General features: G+C 39.9%; 1 protein-coding gene across 1 annotated transcript in view; it reads right to left on the minus strand.

The window, feature by feature from the left end:
• Nucleotides 1-112: 112 nt before the first annotated feature.
• LOC128854435 (ankyrin repeat domain-containing protein 26-like) overlaps nt 113-20,080 on the minus strand; it is a 48,294-nt gene continuing 28,326 nt past the window's right edge. The window contains 12 exon segments of the mRNA XM_054087795.1: nt 113-416; nt 1,780-1,825; nt 5,687-5,933; nt 6,677-6,912; nt 7,610-7,891; nt 9,155-9,284; nt 9,698-9,810; nt 13,526-13,678; nt 15,563-16,516; nt 17,700-17,846; nt 18,136-18,319; nt 18,602-18,797. Coding sequence (XP_053943770.1) covers nt 268-416; nt 1,780-1,825; nt 5,687-5,933; nt 6,677-6,912; nt 7,610-7,891; nt 9,155-9,284; nt 9,698-9,810; nt 13,526-13,678; nt 15,563-16,516; nt 17,700-17,846; nt 18,136-18,319; nt 18,602-18,797 — 2,837 coding nt within the window. The 3' untranslated portion in view covers nt 113-267.

The following is a 20,080-nucleotide window of genomic DNA, read 5'->3' on the forward strand; positions in this document are numbered from 1 at the left end:
GACCTGTTCTACAACGACATTGTGTATGTCAGTAGTTATGGGTTTGGTTCTATTTATGCTTTTTTTCCTGAGTTTCAAACAGCAAAGCACAGATGCGCTGAGCTGAAAGGGAATTGCCAGGCTACCCTGGTGCTAATGTCTGGATATTTCAGAAGTCAAGACTCACTGGGTGGATATACTAGTGCTATGATAGCACTACTACAGATACTCACTACTATGATAGCACTACTAATAGGACTACTACAGAGCCTTTCCCTAGCCTTTTGTTCAAAGCAGGTAGTTTTTGGTTAAAACATCCTGGTATTCCTGACCTGCCCTGCTAACTGGATCCTGGTCACCAACGGAATTTTTTGAAGATCCACTAGAAGGTACCACGGTTGAAATTCTTGCAGATTCAGTTTCAAGTCCAGTAGTGGCTAGGGAGAAAAGACACAACGTTCCTGGTATTACTTTTACAGTAGACAAGGCCAAACAAGTCACTGTAAAAACCTTATCGGTAACTGGAGAGACTACAACCCAGAAAGAAATTCAAAAACATCCAAGGGAACATAACAATGAAAAGGTGAGGCACAAAGGAAGAAACATTTTTTTCCTGCGTATTCTTGTCAGTGAACAGTACTTCCAAAGCTAGAGAAACTCCAGATGGTACACCGAACATCTTCAGGGAATTCACAAATGACTCCTGCTTACACCAGTGCTAAATTTAGCCCCCTGTGGACCTCTTCAGCTTTGAATGTCTGTTTTCCTTAAACGTTCAAGCTAGTGGTTTACTGGAACACTACTCCTAAAAAACAACTCTGCATTTGCTGTGACAAATTTTAGAAGAATCTGCCTGTGAAAATGCAAACACCTTTGCACTGCAATCTGGTCAGGACAAGTCTGCCAGTCTGGCACCTTTTCTGAGGGGCAATCTTTGTAACTCGCCCCGGAAAAAAACTCAGTCCTCCATAACGATAGCAAACCCACTTTTGCCATCTTTCTGCAGCTGTCAAACACATTCCATGACTCCTAGTGGATGCACAATTATATTCAAAATGCACACGGATGCAATGTAATGGATTTATGTCCATTCAGACATACGGAGAGAGCCATGAAGCTGCAGCTCAACACTCTCTATAAAGCCATATAGGAACAGAAGGAAATGCTCTTGGGCTATCTGCTTTGAAATAGCAGGTAAAGTTGTGACTCTGGAGGAACAACTATGAAATAAGGGAAATTCCTCCTTTGACACCTGGCCTTATTATAGAGCATATTTTATGCTATGTATTACACGCATTCAACTCATATTTGCCTAAACACTACTGAATGACCTTTTCCTAAAGAAAGGGTATCTTTCATTATTGTTTATATTCTTGCTTATTCAAAACAGACTGCAACAAATAAACTACAAATAAAAGCAATCAGTAAGAGACAGCAAAAATCAAGAGAATGTGTATAGTTTATAGTATAGCAATTGATGTATACGGAAGATGTGATGGCTGAAGTCGATAACAATCTTATCTCAGGGCTTCTTTTATGTTTGACGTTTGTGCTTGAGGATTAACTAGTGAAAGTGACTTCAACTTAGGCCAGGTTATTTATGCATGGAAACGGATGAATTTTCTTTGCGCTTTTATTTTTTCAGGCAACTGCATAGCATTCTACACAGTATTTTGTTAAGCAGGGCATTTTCACATTCAAGCCTAAATTGGAAAGCTAACAGAAAAAAAAATATCTATGCTTAGCGCAGGAACTTGACAGCTTTCAAGCCATTTTTTATCTAAGATAACAACATATTACCCTGTTCAAGTTCTTTAGTGATTTTTTCATCCAGTTCCTGCCGTACCTAGAATTATACAGAAAACATACAGTTAATATTTTAACAACTACATTTTTGTAATATTAAACTTCTAAAACATTCTTAAAACTCACACATAACATGATAAAAACCTAAAAATATGATCCCAAATAGAGAAATCTTGGTTTGGGGGTTGATTTTTTTAATGAAGGCTGTAGCATTCTCATTGCTGAGCCACATTAACTGTAGCACAAAGCAATCTGTAACTCACTAGCTGGATTATAACTGGGCCTTTAAAAAATATACAGGAAGAAAGCACAGTGGAGTTATTACAGTGAAGGTATGGCTAGTGTCTGTCATCAAATACACTAGAAGGATGTCAGCTAAATGCTGAAATAAAAACAAATGCCATCCATAGGGTAAAGTTCAGTCGAGGCTGAGCCCTATGGCTTTGGAAGAGACGAGGTGCAAGGGCAGCTGCTGCAGAATTGACATATACCACTGTATAGAAAAAAAAAAACCACGCACCAATATTCTTTTCTCCATCTCAAGATGGAAAACTGGAAGTGTTCTGGCAGATGAAGTGCAACTCCACAGTAAAGCAGTGGAGTGTAGAGGCTGCAGACAAGTCAGAAGCGGTGCAAGTGCTAGAAAGGTCTCACCAGGGGCAGAGCATGTTCTAGGGGGATAGGCTGAGGACGCTTGTCCTGGCATACAGCAGAGACATAACTAAACTCACTCCACACATTGTCTGTGGTAATTTGTGTGGTGCAGGGATAGTATCATAGTATAGTTAGGGTTGGAAGGGACCTTAAAGATCATCTTGTTCCAGCCCCCCTGCCATGGGCAGGGACACCTCCCACTAGATCAGGTTGCCCAAGGTCCCATCCAACCTGGCCTTGAACACCTCCAGCGATGGGGTATCCACAGCTTCCCTGGGCAGCCTGTGCCAGTGTCTCACCACTCTCATGGTGAAGAAATTCTTCCTAATGTCTAGTCTAAATCTGGCCCTCTCCAGTTTATACCCGTTCCAAAAATTAAAAGAAACTTGTGATGACAAGGTTTGTAGCCAGTATTTAATCTTGAGTGGTATTTTATACTGGTGATGATTTTTTCTATTTATGCTGTTAGGTTTAATCAAAACTCACTGATGCATTCACAGTTTGCTAATACTGCAAATAAATTGAACCGCAAATATTAGTTTGTTGAATGATTGCCATGGAGTACTTTGATGCTTTATGTATTTGCAATGTTACGGGTTCTGTAGAAGTTACGCTGTCATCTTACAGATGGGCAACCTACTGCAAGACACAAATCTGCACAGAGTGCTTTGACTAAAAAAAAGAAGTCCAAGATGACTATCTGAGGCATGCTGCAATTTCAACTCCTTAACTCCCTGTCATTATGAGCTTTAGCGGTAGGAGCATTTGTAATCTCCAGCCAAGAAAGCACTCCTCAGCTCGAATTCTGTAGAAAGGAACCAGGTTACTGGAAAAAAATGAGGCATACGTAAAGCAGAGCAGTAAAGTGAAGGAAAAGGTTTAGAGTCAGAGAAACTCTTCTGTCTTTAACGAATCCAGTGAACAGGCAGCATACTAAGCATCACAACCTGAAACACACTCTGAAATAGACTGTCATCTCTGACTTCTTTGCTCACGCTCCAACTGGTTTCTTGAATGGCGCAACACCCCTACAGAAAGGACAGCACAGACTGTATATCTGGTAATTTTGCATTTGGAAACGGATCAAGATTCACCATCTATTATTGTATGCAGAGACATATGTGCAGTTTATCCCCTTGCTACTTCTGGACTTAAAGCTTTGTTTTATAATTTAGTCCTCTTTTTTTAGCTGCACAGGTCAGGAATCATGTACTTTCAGTTCCTCGAAGACACAGTATGGCTTCAAACACTGCCAGTGACACACTGCACACAGTTAAGGAAACTTAAGCCAGCAGTCCTATGTGGAAGTGCAATATCCACTTCAATACACGTCCTTTAGCTACTACTGCACCTTCCAGAACCCTGTTTCATTTTTTCTAGAGGATTCTGAAAGTGAAGATCAGGTTTTAAGACTTTCCTGAATACACTGCCCACTGAGTGACTTGAGGCTACAGACAATGACATTACAAATATTATCAGGTGTTCTCTAACTGGTCATTACAGGAAGAAATATCACTAAAGGATGTGCAGCTGGATTTAGTAACAGGGAGGTTCACAACAGCAATTCTGACTCCCAGAGACCATCCTTTTGCTTTAACTGAGGGAAAACAGACATGCTGAGATTTCCAACTTTTTGTTAAGAGAACCTGGTAGAAGTGGTGAGAAATTGGTACGTTCTCTGAGGATTTCGCAATAGTTTTACTTGCCTTCATTCAAGGAAGAGAACTTTAGAATTGAATACTATATTAGAAATAAAAGGTAAACCTCGGAAGGCAAACTGTGTATAGTAAGAGCAAATTATCCTCTGCTCCTCAGCTGAGAACAAAGAGTCTCTGTAGGGTTATGGTAAACTCTTTTCTTTTAAATTAGGGCTGGTTTTGTCCTAGACGTGGCATGGTTTCCTTCTTTTCCTTTTCTTCTTTTAACATCTTGCTCCCATTTCTGCCCTTTCTTTTCCTCACTTGTTCCCTGCTCCCTATCCTTCTTATTCTCTTGCCCTGGCCTTTTCCTTGTTTCACTTTTGCAGTGGGTCCCTGAATTTTGCCTTCGTTCTACTGCTGGCATGCAGAATAACCCCATACAACTACATCTTGCATGCAGATGGTACAGTACTAATTGCCTCCTAAGTTCTTTCTGTAATGTATGTCCAACCCTCTGACCTGAAAAACACATCCACCTTGATAAAGAAAAGTTATCCCTAACTGTCATGCCACACATTACCTATACTGCTTTGTCTGTTTTTGTTTTGTTGGTTTTTTTTCCACTTCTTAAACCAGGAGCAGTATGTAGGCACATTGCTTAAACAGGTTCTTTCTGGTGTGGGAGGGACTGCTGAACTGAGTTGGACTTAAAAGTGAATAAATGTGCAAAGTATTAATTCAACAACAGAATACTAAAGGGATAGAATAGTGACCAAATAGAGAAGCTTGTCCATGCCTCAGTCCTATGCTATATGGGAAACTTGATGACAACTAGTGACATCTGGTTTCCAAATCTCATAATCTCACCATTCTGTAAGGGATGTGCTATCACACAGCCTGCTAATCACAGGGCATACTTTGACCAGAGGTATTGCACAGGTTGCAATATTGCTGCAAAATTAAAAAGCTGTGGAGACTTTGAGGAACAGTTAATTTTACCTTTTCATGTAACAACACATAGGAGGAACTACTTCCAACTCATAGTATATGTCCTGCGCTGAACTATAAAGTGAAAAGTTACACGATCCCATTCATATCACCCTATTTTTGAAGCATCCTTTTGTTGGTATTAATGCAATACAGCAAGTTCCAGTGAATAAACTGCTAGAATGAAGATCGGTGAAGAAGGAAAAGGTGTCTCAAGGAAAGATGTCTGATGATTCTGCACTCATTGTGAAGCTAGCCGTTTTAAATAGCTCATACACACTATATATTAAAATCTAATGAAAAGCTTAGCTGTGAACTTCTATGCCACAGTATTCTTTATCACAGTTTCTCTTAAAGAAGGCAGTTATGCAGTTAATTAGATTTCAGTATTTTTTTGGTCTTTGAGCACTCTTGGGAACTTGTACACCCTTCATGACCAAAACTCTTCACCTCTACCAAAAATAGTTGTGTACAGTTCTGATGATTAGTAGTAGTTTTGGCATATTTGACCATATGGTTTGGAACTATAAATATATTCTAACTTTAGGCTAAAAAGCATAACCTTGCTTATAGAAGATACTCTTTAGCAGTAGCTGAGAACAGTATTTCAAAATGCTTACCTTAGCCACAAAGGCTTCAACCTTGCTTTTTGGTGATAATGCGTTCCCAATCGAGTTTAGGAAGCTTCCTCCTAGATTCAGGCTTCTGTTCAGTCCCAAACTGTTGCCAAGATGTCCAAGTTCAGTTGAATGCAGAACCGGACTTGCAGCCAGACCACCACCGACCATGCCATTTACAATTAAAGATCTGTTCCTTTGGCGCTCCTCAAGGAGCATAGCCTTGGCTTCTTCTAGTCTCTCCTTAGTTCTGAAACATTCAGAAGCATACAAAGAATTATCTTTGGGTGAAGCTTTCGCAAAGTCATCCTTCACATCTTTGACTATTATGTGACTTCTGAAAGTGGAAGGGATTAAGGATGCTCAAAACAAGAATACCATTTGATCTGAGGATTTTTGGAGAGCCTATTTCTAAGAAGTCACACTACCTGCAAGAAGCAGCAAGAGTTAGCAACACTAGGTAGGATTTCTTAGCTATAAGGCTTCAAAACAATCAGTGAATGCCATGTGTTTACATAACTTTTGAAAGGTACTGCATAAGAACTCTGGGTCACTCTCCCTTTCCCAAGGAAAGCTCAAACCTCGGACAAGATGCTAAAATGGAAGCCAAAAGTTTTTTTCTTTTTCTTCACAAAATCAAATTCTGCTCTCTGAAAGGACCTTTCTTATTCCAGCAGCAAAGGACATGAAAATTATCTTTTGACACAAACAGAATAAGAGGAGATTACTAGAGACCGGCAAAAAGGCTGCCTGTTAAAACAACCAACTTAAAAAATAGCCTGTCAATGCCGCAATCGGTAGTGTTACTGCTGTAACAGTAGAGAGAATTGATGACACTTCTAATGAAGGAGAAGGGTCTTAAGGGATTTCACTTACAAATCTTATGCTTACATACATAATACGCTGACCAGATGGAGAAGAGGAATTTTAGGAGGAAAAATGCATGAGAAAAAGGCAGTATCTTCTTACCACTCTAAAAAACCTTGGGCTTACCTTTCCAGTTTATTTGCTAGGTTTCTTCTATTTTTTTCTTCTTCCAGATACAGCTGTTTGTACCTTTCCACCTCTGTCGCTGTGGATTCTTTTATTAAAATATTGTCTTGTTGGGTCTTTTTTAACCTGTCCCATTCACATTCAAGATCTCTAATTCTCTGTTTTAGCTGGTTTGTCAGTGAAGCATGATGACTGGCTCTGATTTGTTCTACTCTGTCCTGGCAGACTGCCTGTGTCTGAAACAGATAATGCACTCTCAATCATCACAAAGAAAAAGGGAAGTTGTCATGCCAGTCAACTGCATGTACCAAATTTGAAGGGCCCAGCTTTACTTAGCGAGGCTCCTCACTGCCATCAGTAATCAAGACAGAACACTGGAACTACCATATTATTAATTCTTTTCATTCCAAACCAACCCCCCTCTTAGCAATATTACCCATCGAAGCTACTAATGAAAGAAAACTGTCTCTGTAGGACAGGGCATATAGAAAAAGATTCCTCAAAGAAATTATGAGGATTCTGCAACTCCACACCACCTTCCCCCACCATCCAACTTTGGTGGCTTCTTTTCTGAGCATTTTCACCTGTACAATGACAAAGCAGGATCTCTATGTCTGGCCAGGACAACTGTAAATTACAATACCCTTTCAAGGATTAACAGAGAGAATAAAATCAGCAGACAGGGATATCCCCAGCAAGAACTGCAAAATGGAAATCTACCTCAGGCAAACTTTTGATTCAGGGATTTGCAGGCACATTACACACACATGAATGCATTCTTGCCCTACCATATCCCCTTCTCCCACTGCCCTTCAGGAATGACAGAAGTACAGCACTAACACACAGGATTAGGCACCAAAACTAAATTACTAAAAAATGACAACCACAATAAAAGTACAATAGATTCTACAGACAAATGAAAAATTCACTTACCTGCAAAAATATATTGACTTGTTTTAATTTGTGTATTATTTCTTGCCTAGCTTGTTCTTCCACCTCTTTTTTATATTTTTCTATCTGGCTGTGATCTACCATCTTAGTCTCCAAATGATATTTGAGGTTAGCCACCTCTTCTTTCAGCTGGTGTTTGCTCTTCTCCAGTTTTTCATGGCTCTTACGCATGGTGGACAACTCTTCTTGCAAATGCTGATTTTGTGCTTCTAGCTGCATGCATCTTTTAGATTCTCTCTCCAGCTGCTGTGAAAGTTCACCAACCTGCAGACAGCACAAGAGGAACTCAGAGGGATCTAAAATTTGTCAGTTCTGAAGAATCAGTAAGGGTCACTGATCTGCTGACTCAATATTAAAACCAAGGTTAAACCAGGCTCTTAAAACAAGAGCAGCTCTCAAAAAATTTCTGATAGGATTACTCAGGTTCCCATCCTTTCTCCATTCTTCTGCAGTAGGTCACCGACCAACAGACAGCAAACTAGCAGCATTCACCCACAAGGTTAGGTTGAAAAGCACTAGGGCTACTCTTATGTGAGATGCTTGCATGTTAAAAGAAAATCTAAATGTAATGCCCTTCCCACAACTTTTGGACTGAAAATGGGCCACAGCAAAGGCAGTTGACTCATTCCACAATAATATCTTCTAAAAACAAACATCGCTTTGAAACACGGCTGCTTTAGCAACAAATTTGAGCAATGAGTGGAGAAGTAGATAAAAGGTTACATGCTACTGAACAACCAGAGCACTTCTGGGGACTCTGCTTCTGGGTTCCTGTGACAAGGGAAAGATGGGCTGAGACAACTTCTAGTGAACAGCAGTAGAGATTTTTTTTCTGCATCACTTCACTGCATCGCACCCTGGTAGCCAATGACACTGTTTAGAAAAGCAAAATCTGAGCTGCTTCCTAACTTGCGCCTAAGATGGGTCTCAAGGGGTCACCTTGGGGAAAGCCAACTTCATGCAGTTCTGATTTATGGTGGTGTTACTTCTCTCTCTCCCAGACAAGGAATTAATCTTCACATCTAGAAGATGCTGCCACAGCCTCAAGCTGCAGCCAGGCTTGTGCCGGGCCTCAGTGCTCTCAGCCCTAACTCTCATCTGTGGATCTGATGTCCTGGAGGGACTGCAGACTTGCCTGTGCCTGTGGACTTTGCCTGGTGATCTGCACTTTTGGCTGACCTTGCTGTCACCAGACCCGTTCTGCTTTTCGTGGTGAGGGCCTGTGGGACCGCTCCCTGGCCCATGAGGCTTGCCCTTCCTCTACAGCACAGCCTGCCCTTGATGTGCCCTTGCAGATACTACTTTGCACATAACATTTTCATCTTTATCTGTAATAACTACATCAGTATTATAGTCATCTACTACTGTAGCAGTAGAAGGAGCATCAAGAAAAGTCAATCAATTCCAAAATATAGACAAGTCAAAAAAAAAGAAATCAACATGAAATGAAGTATATGGAAAGAATAACACTGGTTCCAAAAGAAAAAAACTCCACTACCAAAAAAACCCAAACAAACCAGACCTCACCTTTGTTCTCAATCTATCAGCATCATTGACCATATCAGAATACTTGCTCTTCATTTCTTCCTGCAAATTAAACTCTCTCTGCTCATGCATCCTTAGTTTCTTCACAGATCTGCTGAGAAGCTGCTTTAACCTGTGCAGTAAATTAGTCAAGAAAACAATGAAGCAAAGAACAACCAGCCTTTTTCACATACTCTTACATAAACAGCACAGATGTGGCTTACTTCATCTTTAATGTGCTAGACACACCAGGAATTACTGAAAAAAAACCCAGCACTCCCGGGCCACAAATCACTTGAAGGGTCCAAATTTCAAGTGAAAAGAGGGATAAAAAGGATTCCTTCCCTCCAACAGCACTGCAGGGCCACCTGCACTTGCAGTTCTTTTGGCACCAATTGAAGACTATAATCACAGAAGCCCCTTGTGAGAAACTAACATGAGGCTCCAATTTGGTCACAAACAAGTACATACACCTATTTTTACACTTAAGTTCAATAAAGCTTGACTTCTACTCAGGTATGTCTCTATCATACTAAAAAGCCATACCTCTTACAGTCTTTCTGCAGTTCAGTATTTCTTTCCACTTCTTGCTCTAGATGCACTTCAACTGGATGTTTCAACTCTACCAGCTTCTTCGCTTTCTTTCCTTCACTCTCGCACTTTCAAAACAGAAAAGATACATGACACAACCAACATAGGAACAATATCTACATGCAGTATGTGCATCGAGCATTCTCCACTGAGAAGCTGCTCTGCGTCTCTGTCCATTAGCCAAGATCTGCAGAACACCAAGGGACAGAATTTCTGAGAACTTTTTTTTGCTTCATGTTTCACATCAAATAGGCCAATACGTAAGAACATAAACAGATGCTTCCACTGCAGCGAAGGCCGCCACTTGCTAATGCTTCAAGGCAGAAAGGTGGAAAAGATGGTGGAGAACGCTTTTGGCAGTTCCTCTGTTCACAGCATGGCTTGCATAGGTATGCACACCATAGGAGGATGTAATCAATCCAAAGCTTTCATGAGAAAAGCAGGGGCTTGCAGGCAGGGGCTTGTGGAGGAATTTATCTTTCGGAATTCTTCTATGTTTTACTTGCCTCTGCCATTACCTCCATCTTTTTTGTGGGTATTTACTTATTCACATGTTGTTCTTCCTCTTAGATTTTTCTCCGTCAAACTAGAGGAGAGCTGGCAGCTGTTTTGACTTTGTACTTCCATTTTTTTCCTCTACAGAAAAGGAGAAATGGGGAGGACTGCCCCTTGGAAACCGGCAGTCATTTCTTGTTTCCCAAGCACTAGTTCAATTGCCCAGAATTCTTTCAGCATGTTTTTCTGTAGGGCTTTTAAGCTTCCACTACCATGAAAATATGCAGCAAGCTTCTCCACACATTGCACTAGAAACAATAAGCACGTTAACCCTGCCCAGAAACCAATCGGTCAGAAGATGATTAGAAGATATTCAAGGAAGAACGGGGGAACTGCAACCTTGCTTAGTATGCTCAACTGATACCAAACCACATTGGGCACTCTTTCCAGCAGAACCACTCCAGAATTTACACATATACTCAGCTAGCTTTTATTTGCTTCCTGGATGATCCCCAAATCACAAAATACTCAGACTGTGAATGGCAGGGACAACAGAAAAAGCCAAGAATGTAAAAACTCAAAAAAAGGGTAGGCACGATTCTCCTGTGTATTGGCTAGGGGTGTCTGGAGAATGCTCTTGGCTCACCTATTCCAAGAGCCCAGCCTTTTCCCTGTCAAGCTGAACAACACGCTCTCCAAGGTGGGACCTTAACTTCAAGTGATCTCCACACAAGCTGTGCAAGTCCTTTGATTTCAGTGGCATGACATTCTGCTTTTGCATATGAGAAAGCAACAGTGGCAAAAGAAAAGTCTAAGGTAATAGGAAAGACAACTTTGCAATAGAAAGCAGGAACTCTAATGGAAAGAGGCTTAAGCTCTCCTCTCCACCTCCAAGATCTATGGTTCAGGTTAATACAGCGTGGAAAAAACACCTCAGGAAGCATAACCAAGAAGAGCAATTGAAGCTGGCGGGAAGAAAGAACACTAGCAGTGACAAGATAAAGTTGCGGCTTTGGGGATAAGATAACACACGTGCACACACACACAAAATTACCCTATAACCTTCTTCCAAAGGTCCTCCAGAGTTCATGATACATACTTTGTAATATAATAATTCCTCTAGTGCCCATCACAGAACGTATCCTACACTCGAAGCTTCTACAACAGCTGTACAGCTCCTGAGAGCAATAAAATGTTTTCCAACTGGCAGTGCTACTTATGCTTCTACCCAAAGGGACAAAGATTTGCATAACAGATGCATTTTAACGGAACAGAACTTGGTGATTCAGTTCAAGTATAAAGAATGTAAGCTGACTAGATGCTTTTAGTGGCATTCTGTGAGTAAAAAAAAAAAGAGAAAAGCACAAAGGCTTAGATACAAATTCGGTAGGGTATACTACTTTGTCAAGCTTCCTTACAGAGCAGGTAAAAAGCTGGATGTTACGACAGAAGCTAACATGGTCTTGAGGGCATGGTGTGACAAAGCTGCAAAGATAATATGGATCTCCCACGTCCAGTCTCCCCTCCCAGCTTTCAACCACAGATCTGTCCCTGCCCACAACATCCATCTAATCCATCACCTGGCATGGTGTAACTGCAGTAGGCAGCTAAGCACCACACAGTCACTTGCTCATCCCACCCTAATGCAATCGGGAAGAGAATTCATCTGGTGAACCACGCTGACAAATACAAGTACCTCGCACACCACAACAGAGACAAAACACAGAAGCAGGGGAATGAGGAAATTTACAGCCTTTTCCCTTGAGGGTGCCTTGCCCTAAAACCAGAAGAGCATTTGTCAGCTGTACTGTACCTGCAAGCCCATCTGATCTTTTCATCAATTACCTGCACACAAAAAATTCAAATACTAAAACATCCATTCATTTCAGATCGGAAATGTGGGGAATGGATCAGGCTGCCTTCCAAGCATCTTATATTCATTAAAATGCAGGAACTAAACTCCCCTAGGCTCTCCAGGAAAATCTCATCTTAACATATCCCTACAGGAAAGGGCCTCGGGGTGCTAGCAGACAACCAGCTGAACATGAGCCAGCAGTGTGGCCAAGAACACCAACAGCATCCTGACTTGTATCAGAAACGGCGTGGCCAGCAGGACCAAGGAAGCGATCACGACACCGTACTCTGCTCTGGTGAGGCTGCACCTCAAATACTGTATTCAGTTTTTGGCCCTTCCCTACAAGAAAGACATTGAGGTGCTGGAGCATGTCTAGAAGAGGGCAACAGAGCTAGTGACGGAGTACAAGTCTTATGAGCAGTGGCTGAGGGAACTGGGCTTGTTTAGGCTGAAGAAGAGGAAGCTGAGGGAAGCCTTGTCACTCTCTACAACTACCTGAAAGGAAACTGCAGCAAAGTGGGTGTCAATCTCTTCTCCTAAGTAACTAGCAACAAGACAAGAAAAAATGGTCTCAAATTGTGTCAGAGGAAGTTTAGATTGGATATTAGGAAAAATTTCTTTACTGAAAGAGTGGTCAAGCGTTGGAATAGGCTGCCCAAGGAAGTGATGGAGTCACCATCTCCAGAGGTGTTTAAAGAACGTGTAGATGTGGCAATTCAGGACACAGTTTAGTTGGCATGGACTTGATCAAACCTCCACTTCTACTAGCAAATACTGCTCCATGAAAATGTGAACTAAAAAGTTCATCCTCCTGAAGTGACTTCTCAACTCCCTCATAAGGAGACTTAAAACTATTTCTATTTCAGAGCTCTGAAGCCTGTCTACTCCAGTTTTTATAAGAACACTGTAAAGGGTGGTCCCCATCTCAGAAAGGAGCTTGCACTTCAGTTGTTAGAAATCTGCTTAAAGAGGACAAACAACAGTGGGGCCAAAGAAAAGGAAAAAAAATATGTCTATACGTATGTGCAGAATCAGTTCTAAAAGCATTCAGAATTGACAACATGTTAGCAGGAATGGGGAGGTGGAGGGTGGCACAAGGGCAAACACAGCATCAAAAAGCCCAAACGCAGCAGTCCAGTACTTCTGCTTTTCTTCAGGAAACAGACAATCTGCTCGGTCAAACCAAATGCAATAAACTATAGACACAACAGTTTACTTTCAAAAGCACCTCAGCCAATACAAACCTTTGTGCAAGAAAGGACTTGGTGTCCTCATGTTAGACACGGACACCAAGTCTATAAAACAGTGAAATTAATTCACATGTCATTACGACTGTCCTGTCGATGTTTTTTCTAGGCTTTTAGGGCAACACTTATTCCTACTTTCCATCAGCCATTCTCACATTTATTCATATAGTTAGAGACACTATGTACCTTCGTTTTAAGCTTTTCCAATTCCTTTTGCAAGTTCACCTTGTCTTCCTCCAGCTCACTGCGGATGCATGTAAAAACTTCAAGTGAAGCTTCTGACATAGATTGCTTCTTAAGAGCATCGGCAAGCTCCTGCTGCAGCTGTCTGATCACACCCTAATGAAACAGTTAAACAAGCACGAAAAAAAACGATAAGAACATGAAATATGCCTTCACTAACTTATTTGATTATACAATTAGACCTGTCTTCAGATTGAACTCAAAGGTCCAAAATTTTGCCTGCTACCAACGGGCATCTGCACAGATGATGACCGCTCATTCTTTGTCACCTGAGCACCTCCAAACTATCAGCAACTGTTCATGAGGATTACTGCTTCCTAAAGCATAAACAAGGCTCAAATATTGTTCTCCTCAGAACAATACACAAGCACACACTGCAATCATGTATTTTTTCTACCAAAACCTGAAGAAATTTGTTGCAATGCAAGAGCAGTTTGACTGCAGATATTACTCTGATGAAAGGCAGGACTTTGTGTTAGATCATTCTTTATTCTATTTCTCCATATATAGAAATATAACAAAATCAATACATAGATCTGAAAGCTCTTTTGAGATACACCATGCATATGTTGAATCACATCCTTTTGCAGTCTTCTTACTGAGTTTGTTTTAGAATAACGACTGCCTTTATACTGACAGATTAGGTTTACAAAAATCTGGATAGTTCACATATATACATATAATCTTCAAAAGGAACTTGCTATTCTGGTAGTAACAATACAATGCAATTCACAGATTAAAATGACTGAAGGCCTGCTGCAAAGTTCTGTCTTCCCCCTCCAAGTAACTGACAAATGAAGAATAAGGTGGTTATCTGACACACCTGTATTTTACTTCACTCAGTTTCTGAATTTGACATGAAGAAAGAAAGGTAATTTAATCACTATTTAAATTATTAAGGGAGACAAACCTTGCACCAGAGTGTTTAAGTACTTAATGTGATTAAGTCCTATTTTCCAGGAAGAAGATTAAACAAAATGTGTAAGGCAATTTTGAAACCATTGTGCTACTTGGCACTGTTAAAATACTCTATCATCAGAGAAGACCCAATCTACTCCTAGGAACACACATAATAATGCATTCTTACATTACCTAGAGCTTTTTTACCTATCTACCTATTACTCTTACCCCCACCTTTATTATCGTCCACCTTTTTCTTGACAAAGAACATCTGCATGCAGAAATGTGAGCAACACTTGGTTCATATATGTTTGAGCGACATAACGCTAGTGCTCTGCATAGGAGCATGTTTCATGTTTATGTACTGTGTGAGCATCCAGAAACTGATATCCTAACGGATCTTCTGTCCAGTTAATTAGTCTTTCATAGAACCACAAATCAAGCACATATTTAAATATGACTATACATCATAAAACAGAGAAGGGAACACTTAGGTTAGTGTCTGAAATTAACTTTGCAAGAAACAGGCAGATCTCTTGAAAAAACTAAAATACATACATAAAATAACACCTAGAGAGTAGTCATACTCTTAAATTTAGGAATAGGAATTTATGAACAAGTGATTTTTTTTTTCAGTAGAAGTTTAGTATAAATCCATCCATATCACTTCTCTTGTTTGCATCTTCATTTCTCAACTCTCGCATATTGGATGGTTCTTCCTTTTATACTGCTCTTACTTTTGTCATCAGTGCAATACGTACATCAAACCCACCAAATAGGTAAAACCATTCTACAGGGCATAGAATAGCCTAAGGAAAAGAGATGAAAGAAGTTCTGGAGAAGAATCACCTTTCTTGATCAGAGCTTACACTTGGATATCTTTTTTTCCATTCTCTGTTAATATCTGAGCAGTAAAATCCTGTTTGCCAAAACTTTCCACAATTCCAAGAGAAACACAACAAACAAGAAACAAAACAGTATTGGTCCCATGCACTTAACTTATACCTGTGGCATTTTAGAAACAACATAATTGAAAGAATTGACAAACTTTGAATTATTTTTTCTCAGTATATACTTTACCTCTCTTTCTTCTTTGTCAGACTCATGTTTACGGACTTCTTCTCTTAAATCAGAACACCTCATATTTAATTCCTTGTTTCTCTCTTCCACTAGGTGAACTTGCTTTTCAGTATCAGCTCTGAGTTTGTCGAAAAGATCATTAAACCAGTCCTGCACATCATTCACTGCTTTTTCTTTGCTGATCCCCTCGTTATGCATATCTTCCAGTTGCTGACGGAGTAAAAGGTTTTCACTCTGAAGCTGGGCCAATCGCTCCTGCATGGATTCCTGCTTTATTTGAAATTTGCTTACTTGATCTTTCTCAAGTTGTCGAGCGTGATCGCTTTCCTTTGCCTGACACTGGGCTTGAGTTAATTTTTTCTGTGTCATTTCTAAAAGCAATGTTTTTTCGCTGAGCGTTTGTTTCAACTGGTGAAGTTCATTTTCTAGACTATTAGACTTGCTTTCAGCTTTAGTCAGCTGCTCAGACAAGGTCTTGTTGGTTTCTCGCACATTAGAGAGGTCATAATGGAGCTTGTCTTGCGAGCGAAGCCATTCATCACGTTCTCTCTGAAGTGTCCGTTCGAGATCACTTTTTGATGACTGATGACGTTCCAGTTCTTGAACAGCAGTGCCCAGGCGTGAACGAAATGATTCAGTTTCTGCCTCTAGTCTGTCTCTGCCTTCTTTTGCCTGCTCAAGTTTGGAAGTTAGTACTGCAGATTCTGCCTTTAATATGTTCAGCTGTCCAGTGTACTGCAAAACTGCTTGTGTTAAGGCTTCCTCATTCAGTTTAAGTTCCTTTTTGAGATCTTCATTTTTTTCTTTCAAGGTCTCATTTTCCTCTAGATATTTCCACTCTTCCTCCTGGTGCCTCGCTCTTACTTGATCAAGTTCGAGTCTTAGCATAGCAATCTCATCTTGTAGCAATTGATTTTTGCACAACAGATACTTCTCTCTCTCAGTTTCGAATTCCTGCATGACAGGAAACATGAATAAATAGCTAGTTGGGTAATGAATCTATGAAAAAACTTCAGTATTAAACCGTGTTTTAACATTTCTAATATTGAAGCATGACTTCAAAGATGAGAATGAATTTTCAGGTATTACCAAAGCTACTCTATGAACCCGTGCACGTGTACAATGTATGCACATGATGGAAGTGTAACACACCCTTAAACCTAAACGAACGTCTCAAAAATACATCTTTCTTTTTTTTAATGAAACCAACAACCAAATAATAAAATTTAAAGTATCACAAGCATAAAGCTTTAAAAAAGTCACAACGCTTTCTCATATGTGCATACCTTTAAAATGCTCCCTTTCAAGTTAATTTAGCTGTCACAAATCTGGTAAAAACAAGGCTAAAAAGGGTATTTTCCTTCTCAAATGTCTTCTTAACACTTACCCCTTTGTATTACTGAAAGCTACCTGTACAACTCAGTCATACCTGGAATGCAATAGTCTTACATAGTTCCTGTTTATTATATATATAACTTTTTTCCACATAAAAATATTCACCCTATAGCTATTGAGCACCACAGGGAAGAACAAATAATTCTTCCAAGTGCTGCACATTTTTAGTGGATTCAGTAAACTCTTATGAGGAATTTTTAATACAGTCTTTATGACTGCTTTTTCTCCTCCAACAATTCCAATTCCTACAGAGAGTTTAATTCATTGCTGTTATTCCTTCATAAAATTTTAGTATGTGGAGGTGGAAAAGAAAGGCACACTTGAAGTAAGAAAGTTTGATAACGGAATAAGTAATTAAAAATCAAGTAATGGGACTACAAAGAGTATCAAACAACTTTCCTCCTGGTCAACCTTGACATAGGTGTTTCCCTGCTAAAAACCTTAGGCAGTGATGGCAAAATGTCTTCAAAATGAAAAATAACACATAGCTTAAGAAACAGCAAAAATAGCATCTTTGATTAGTTTCCTACTTGGACACGTAATTCAGGTGCACACTTTGCAGAACTTTTAGACAACAGGCAAAGCAGAAAAGGTATTCACACAGTTAAGTTACACCGGTAAACTGTAAATAATCCATCAAGAAGCAGACAAAGATTTCTTCGTAAGATTTCTTTCATAAGATTTCTTATGACTTTAGAACAAACATGGTAAAAATTACTGAATTAGAAAAAACCCTGTTTACCTCTGAATCTTTTCCTATAGTTCTTCTTGTCTCTTCTTCTGAGTCCTTTTCTCTCCCAAGATTGTTTTTCCAAATTTCTTCTTGTGGGGTTCTGGCACTCTGTTCCTGAGAGAGCTGCCTCTGCATTATATCACGCTCTTCTTCAGCCTACAACAACAGAATTAAACTACTTGAATCTTGAGCAATATCGGAGCTCATTTTCTTGTAAATATTGCTTCCCCACAGGTTATGATAATACACCTACAAATAATAAATTATTTGTAGTTATATAAATATTTATATATATATATATATAGTTATATAAAAAATTATGAAATACAGGATGTTCTGTAGTAATTTAGAAAAGTAACTCCAAGTCAGGCTTCGCCTGAAATACAAATGAAAGCTAATCAAACAAGAAGTGGAAAATAAGTGTTTAATTCATTATTTAATATACCTGTTTCAAGAGCTTTTTCAGTGTTACTAACTCCATTTCTAAATTCTTTGAGTGTAACTCAAGTTGCCGTTTCTTCTCCACCGCTTTACAATACTGATCTTCTTTCCTTCTGAGATCTTTTCTTGTTTTCTCATACAGCATTTCTACTCTGAGTCTCTTTTCCTCTTCTTGTTTCAAAGTACATCTGGGATTGAATAGAATATTTGAGAAACTAAAGCACCAACATAAAAAGTAGATATTCCACTTTATGAACTTGCAGAACATCTAGAAGATTTTACAAGGAAGTAATATCTAGGCATTTATTCCCCCTGGCATGATGTCCTTTACAACATTACATGCTAACAGGATTCAAAGATCCAAATGCAAAAGATGAGAAACTTCTCCTCCTATTGCCCATACCACTAGCATCTTCTGGAACATTAACACTTGACAAGATAATGCATGATCAGAATGCAAAGCTACATACGTAAGGCTTTGGATATCACTTTGAGCCAATATGGATTTCATATCTTGAGCATCTTCCACCATCAATTGTGACTCCTCCTTTTCGCTTTGCAATTTCCCTTCTTCTCCGTAGAGAGTTGTATGTGATTTTTTCCCACGTTTTATCATCTGTTCATATTCAAGAAGTATGTCTTGAATTTCAAAAAAAATAGCAGAATCTATTTTGAGACAGAAAAGACAAAAAGCTGCACGTAAGCATAAATACATTAAAATGTAAATTATTTAATGCTTTGCTGTGCTTGGGGAAGGTGGCAAGGTTTTGATAGTGGGAAGATTGCAGGTAGTGGGGAGATGTCTCTGAGAAGAGGCTAGAGGTTGCCCTATTCTGGACACATGCAATTCCAACAGACCCACTGTCGGGCACAGATGAGCTTCTCAGCAATGCTAGCGGCACCTCAGGGAAAACTTATTTCGGAAAAGGAAAAAACACCAAACAGGCAAAGAAGGGGAAAAGAATGTGAAAAACAGTCCTGTGAACACCCAGGCCCATGAATGAGGGGGAGAAGGTGCTCCAGGTGCCAGAGCAGACGCTGCTGCAGCCCACAGGGACATCATGGTAGAACAGGCGTTTCCCTGCAGCCTCTGGAGAGGACCACGTTGGAGCAGATAGCCACAATTCTGTGCTGTGGAACAGCCTTTGCCAGAGGAGATGGATATGTCCTGAAGGACCTGTGGCCTGTGCAGATCCCAGGCAGAAGCAGATTTTCCCTGAAGGACTACAGCCCACAGAGGGACTCATGTGGAGCAGGAAGAAAGCGTGAGGAAGAAGCAGCAAAAGGAAACTGCTGCGTCCTGACTGCAGAACCCGTCTCCCTGCACTGATTGGGGAAGAGCAGGGGAGTTGGGATTGACGGAGTGAAGTTGACCTTGAGGAGGGGCAGTGGGGAAGTGTTCTTTTTAAATTTTTTGTCTTTGTTTCTCACTATTCAAATGTATTTTAATTGGTAACAAATTAAAGTTAAGTTTCCCCAAGCGGAGTTTGTTTTGCCTGTGACAGTAACTGGTAAGTTAGCCCTTGCTAACATAAATGCCTTTGCATTATCCTCAAGCTTTTTCATCCTATTTTCTCCTGTTGAAGAGGCAGTGGGAGCAGCTGGGTGGGAGTTTGACCTTTAGCCAAGATTAATCCTTGCCTAACAAAATTTTAGAAGAGTTTAATAGAGGTAATAAGCGATGCTTATGTTTATATAATGCTATGTGCACATATGCAAGTACTTTATGACAGCTAATTTTTTATATAATTTTTGTTTGATTGTTTAAGCAAAGCCATTATTTTGCTGCACTATTTGTTGAGGGGATATGAAGAGGGAAAGGAACATCTTGCTAACTTTAGATGTCTGCATTAAAAGGAGCTGAACTGTACTTTGCAAGAACCTGCTTCTCCAGCTCTGACTAGACAGAAGACCAATGATAAACTAAGGCATGTTTGCTAACAATACAG

The sequence above is a fragment of the Cuculus canorus genome, chromosome 1 (assembly GCF_017976375.1).
Source record: "Cuculus canorus isolate bCucCan1 chromosome 1, bCucCan1.pri, whole genome shotgun sequence".
NCBI classification, from domain to species: domain Eukaryota; kingdom Metazoa; phylum Chordata; class Aves; order Cuculiformes; family Cuculidae; genus Cuculus; species Cuculus canorus.